This window comes from Dendropsophus ebraccatus, chromosome 4 (assembly GCF_027789765.1).
Source record: "Dendropsophus ebraccatus isolate aDenEbr1 chromosome 4, aDenEbr1.pat, whole genome shotgun sequence".
NCBI lineage: Eukaryota > Metazoa > Chordata > Amphibia > Anura > Hylidae > Dendropsophus > Dendropsophus ebraccatus.
Genome location: NC_091457.1, coordinates 89215797 through 89221796, shown reverse-complemented (window position 1 = coordinate 89221796; position 6000 = coordinate 89215797). Strand labels below are relative to the sequence as shown.

The 6000-nt window shown below is 38.9% G+C and overlaps 1 protein-coding gene across 5 annotated transcripts in view; it reads right to left on the bottom strand.

The window, feature by feature from the left end:
- Positions 1–806: 806 nt before the first annotated feature.
- Positions 807–6000, bottom strand: part of ZNF536 (zinc finger protein 536) — a 724961-nt gene continuing 719767 nt past the window's right edge. For all 5 annotated transcript variants that reach the window (XM_069966233.1, XM_069966232.1, XM_069966231.1 and 2 more), the window contains one exon: positions 807–2725. In XM_069966233.1, the coding sequence (XP_069822334.1) occupies positions 2487–2725 (239 nt within the window). In that variant the 3' untranslated portion in view covers positions 807–2486. The remainder of the gene's footprint in view (positions 2726–6000) is intronic.

Here is a 6000-nt window from a genome sequence, read left to right as displayed (position 1 = left end):
AAAAGCAATTCTGCTTGAAATCACCAGTAAGTAATAAAGCCTTATTGCTATTTTTGACTTCAGAGGTAGAGGTTTTATTTCGTAAAACACAGAATAACCTGTACTTTTTCAAAGACATTTTATTCTAGTTGGAGAAAAAAAAAAACAGTCATTGCTGCAAAAAGAAAAAAAAAAGATAAAACAATTTATTACTTTTTGTACCAGAATAAAGTTATGTCAACTGATGTATTCTTTTTAATAATAAATAATGACCAAGAATAAAGTTTAAATACAAAGTCCTCTACTTGTTACAAGCATAGCAACAGATTCCTCTACTCTATCATTCTCAGATTTTCTCCAAGATGGAAAAATGTTCAATTCTCGGTGTAGGAATGTAGACAATATTATTATGACCAGAACTACAGACAACAGGCGTTACAGAGGGAAAGAACATGACATGTTTATATATGAAGAGCATGATAATGTTCAGAAACTGACAATGTATCACTGCCGCTGTCTCTTACCAGGATTACAATTTACAAATGATCTTCAGAAGAAAAAATTAAATAAAAAAGTCTCTGCTGTACCAGAGGTTAAGGGATGTGGGGACTGCAGGAAAGAATAGCTGGATTATACAGGGCAGTAGCACTGGACTATGGGCTCAACATACAAACACACGTCACAAGTAACAGGAAATGTATCCAGTGTCACAAACAAAATTATTGCCTGTCTTATCTGAAAATTCTCAGAGGACACAAAAAATACTGAAGTAGATAAAAAGTGCAAGAAATGGAATGTTTTTTTTTTTTGTTTTTTTACATTTTTTTTTTTTTTTTGCTGAGATATTGAAGGCAGCGGCGCAAACACACAAAGCAAGCGACTGACATTGCCACCAAACACGGTAGTGCACTTAAAATTCTAAAGCTTACTACAGACAATTTTTTTTTTTTTAACATTAGTTTAATCCTTTTTTTTTGAGGATCTCTGAAACAGTTGCATTTCTTTATTTATTTCTTGATTTGATATAAGTAAGGCAGTGAGAACTATACTAGAAAATAAAAATTAAAGAGAGTAAGCAGCTTGCTGTACGTGAAGCGAGTCTATTACATTATGACCTCCCAGAAAAAAAAATTCACTAGGGTGTCTTTTCTTTCAGGCAGTATATGTAAATTGTACTCTTCAATCTCCTGAGATATGTTTTCAGTCTCAGAGCAGAGCATACAGAATTCTATTTACATTGATTGCAGTTCAGTACCTTTGCAAAACTGCTTTAGTTTTTTTGTTTTTTTTTAAGGCTGTTGGGATCAACACCCTGCTCTCAGCCTTCTTAAGATAATCTCTTCTACTGAGTCATCTTTTCTATTTTTTACTATTTTCAAGACATTCCTACAGTAGTTCTAACAGTTTTAATACAAAGCACCAGTTCTGTTTGTCTCACCAAAGAGCGTAATTAAAATCTGAAGAGCTGTGACTGAATCCTTTTAATTAAAATGCAACTATTGGAAACTGGAATAATTGCAACGGGAGGGAAAAAAATCAAAAAATAAACTAAAATTTGCAAAAATATAAAATATATTTAATTTCAATTTCCAACCTTCGCTAGAGACTAAAAAGCCATATAAAACTTTTATATAGCTTAGGTTATATCTAAACCACATAGTTCTCTTTCATAAAATCACCTACTTTTGGGATTACTGTATTTTCTATTTTATTTTTTTCATAAAGGAATAAATGAAGATTCAAAAATGTATTATTCATCTAACTAGTATTTCCATTCAGCTGTAACACTTCGGAGCTCTATTAAAAAAAAAAAAGAAAAGAAAAAAAAACAATGCTAATTTTTTATGTAAGTGCTGAGAGAGGCCAGTAGATTATACTGCATGTGGTTTCTATTTCTTTTTTCCATCAGAATTATTTGTTTGTCTAAATCTGAAGAGACTCAGAAAATGGAATATTGTATTTTTTTTTTCTTTCTGTAGGTCAGTTGTGACCCCAGCTTGTGGGCTGTCTTAGATTTCTCTTACAGTGCGGTTGTAACACCACTTCAATTGATTTCTTCCCTGTAATGACAGCTCCAGTCAGACTGGCACCGTGGCAATCTACCAACTCATCTCATTACTATGCTCGGATAATGACAGAAGCTGGTGTCATATTATAAAGGTGTTTTCAACGATGAAAACACAGTGCCCCTCCCCCTCTCTCACTCTCTTCAAGGCAGCATTAAATCATTTAGAAGGTATCAGTTTTCTGATAAAAGCATTTTGCACTGGACAAACATTACTCAAAAAATTGTGTGATGCCATACCAGTCCTCTGGTTACATTTATATAATCCAAACTACATGGTTTGGGAGTTGCCAGGTAACAGTCCCGCAGCCATTTCTTAAGAGGCGGGGGCGAGTTTGTAGGTTGTGACATTCAAAGTCTCTTGCACATGTTTGAGGTTTCCCATCCCACAATGGAACATGGACAAAGGAGTCAAGGAAAAGTCAAACTGCAAAGTCAAACATCATTCCTGGTGTTTGCTGCCTTCTGCTGGAAGCTGTGTAGAATTTCCTGGTTTGGGAGGTGCAAGTTCTTCAGAATTCCCAGTAGGCTCTGCTGGCTCAACCCTGGAGCGCTTGAACCTTCGGTCTGGGTATTGACTGTTGTCGAAAGGCATACGATGGACACATAGGACATGGGTCTTCAGGTTTCCCTTTTGAGAGGCACTGTATGGGCAGTATCTGCATTGAAAAGGCCTTTGACCTGTGGGAAGAAACAAAAGGTGAAGGCTTATGTACAACACATTCTATTTTCTAGAAGGGGGCAAATACATGACAAAATATGGTGCTCAAAAATGTGAATGCTCATTCGTAACAATAAAAAACACTGTGGATAACATTATCTCATGACAGTGGAAAACGTCAAAGGGGGGGGTGTTTTCAACATCAAGTCAACAGTCAATTCTTAAAGTGATGTGTTAGAAACAGGAAAAATAGACACATTTTAGGATCTGAGCATCTTTAAATACTCTAAATTGTGGTGGCTAGACAACTATATCACAAAAAGTGGTGTAAAGAAGGACAACATATGGGTGCTCAAGGCTCATTGATGTACCATATTTTCTGGCACATAAGATGACTTTTTAACCCTGAAAAATCTGCCAAGAGGTCGGGGGTTGTCTTATACACCGGGAATAGACACCGTAAATGGTGGGAGAGCTCGAAAACGTCTGCATCCCCACTGTATGCCGCGACCACTATAAAAATAACAATTCAACTCACCTGTCACCTGTTCCCGCAGCCGTGCAACTCCCGTCAAGTTACTGGCGCAGGCAGTGTGGTGCAGAGACACCGCCTGCAGCGGAGGTCCCTGAAGCTCTCATCGTAGGAGCTCGGAGACGCTCAGCTGCCGGGAGAGCTTCAGGAGAATGGCAGAGGCACGAGAAGTCCCCAAAGTTTCTGCCATTCTCCGGAAGCTCTCCCGCCAGCCAAGTGTCTCGAGCTTCTCTGGTGAGATGCTTGGCTGGTCGGAAGAGTTTCGGAGACCTCCAGTGCAGGCAGTGCCTTTCCCTCGCCAGGAACAAGGCGGGAGACGCGCGGCTGCCAGGAGGAGCTGCCAGGAACGTGTGACAGGTGAGTTGATTTTTAGGTCCCATGAAAATGGCTGCATTATGACGCTATGTAGATGCCCAAGTAATTCTATTGGCCCATACATTGACTTTTCTTGCCGATTTAACAGAAATATACTCCTAGGGGTTGGCCATAAGTAAGAACCTCTAGTTTCTTAGCTCTCAAGGATGCAGGTAAGTCATGTGACCCCCTCTTATCTTTTCTGATTGGCTAAAAGGCCTTATAGATGGAGTGGGAATCTGAGAAAACGATTTGGCACGTTGTGGTGCATATTGGTGTGCCATGTTAGTTGAATGCTACTCAGGCATCTGATAACATAAATGTTATGAGTTTTGCTCTCCAAAAATATTACCAGACCTTGTACTTCTTCTATAGAAAGGATGTCCCAGGATAAAGTCCTTAACCTGAGGACTATTGTATCATTACTGATCACAGAAGCAAATGTCTTTGATAAAAACATGCGTATTGTACAGTTGAGAAACTTTTTATGAAAGAATCTCTGAGGTGAATGTACAGTAATCCAGAACCATTTCACCTGATAGCCCTATTTAGAAAATGGGGCACAATACTGATTACAAAGGCAATCTCACTTTCTTAGACAAGAATAGAAAATAATCCTTTGCACTGATTTTTAATAAGACACAAGAGATTTTCCTGAATAATCCTCAAGGTCCAGTAAAATGCTAAAGACATCAAGACATACCTTATTAAAATGTCAGGCGTTTCTACTGGGCTGTACAGATGATTCTTAGGAAGGAAATATGCCAGCTCTAGTTGGTTATATGTGATGGGATAGTGCAGCAAGTTTGTCAATATTGTCTATGATTGTTACCCTGGAATGACCGTCCTGTCACATTGGATCAAGCTGACCAGCCCATGCAGCAACAACTTAACACATGTCAATGGTAAACTATTTATCAAAATATGCTGAGCTCTGGTCAGCTCATGACCTTGCTATACAGAAGCAATGCTCTATGTATAAGCATAGCCGTAAACAGTCCTAAGTTCGGTCAAGTAGTAAACAAGAAAGGCAACTGCCTAGGGCTCCACCTCACAGCTAGAAGTAATTTACCAATTGTTTATTTTTAACAATAAAATGCAAAGTATATAGAAATCTAATTCATATTTGGTATGATCACGTTTTGCCTTTAAAATAGCATCAATTCTTCTAGGTAAATTTGTACAAGGTCAGGGATCTTGTAGGATTATAGCCAGGTGTATAGTTAGCTTTACCAAACAGGTTATAATAATAACAGCTATAGCAACACAGGTAATAATGATGACTATTTTCGTATGTACTACAAGTTAGTTTAGGAGGTTAGGAAGACTTGTGGAGGAACAGCCAAATTCTGCTATAAAGGTAAGGTTAGGGAGGCCAGTTTCATGTGATAGGTCTTACACCAAGGCCAGACTGAGCACAGCAGTACACGGCCAATTGAATTTTTGTAATCAAGCACAAATCTCCTAGGACCATCCTTAGTCTGGACCTAAAGAAACAATCAGCGGATGATTGTTCCATCAGCTGATAGCTGTCTCTATTACGCAGAGCAATAATCGGATGATTTGGATGATTATCGATGTGTGATGGGGCCCTAAGACACAATGTAGTTATAATGCATCAGTAAGGGTTCTCCCAGACAAATATTTTAAAGTAGACAGGGGTGGTCACCAATAAAGCCTACTGCAACAGATCGAAGACACATCATGCATACTTCCCTTTGAAATAAGATATGCAGCAATACCATCAGATCAGAACTAGCAGAACTGGGAGCCAGGTCTACCTGTCTACTGTTCAGAGAAGCCTGGCTAGAAAAGGTCTTCATGGAAGAATTGTGGCCAAAAAGCCATACCTTTGAAGTGTAATAAGGCCAAGTGACTCAATTATGCATAAAAACACAGGGACTAGGTTGCAGAAATATGGTAACATAAGAGGCTGGCCCAGGAGCAAACTAAGAATCGCTTCCCTCATGACACTAATGGAAGCACTCATTGGTTGTTTTTATAATCTCTTCCATCACTGGCACAAGTGCTTTTTGGTTAGTAGAACAAACAATAAGTGTTTCATTTAGCCCAAAGCAGGAGGCACTCATTGGTTGGTGTGATCATTAAACTGCCCCAACTGTCACACAGTTACCCCATGGCTTCCAATGTCCCACACTGTCCCATTGCTCTCCATTGCGACATACTGTCACTATATCTCCCACTACTGCCCACTGCCAATATGTCCCCCAATGTCACACAATGGCCTTGATTTACTAATGTGTTTCCATTACTTTTTTGGTGGGTTTTGTGTACTAAATATCAGCCACCCCTAGTGTGGTGAGAAGGTTGGGTTTAAGTTTGAGGGAAAAATCCATCAGATTTACTAAGGGAAATCAGACACATTAATAAATTTGTTGCTTTGGTAAG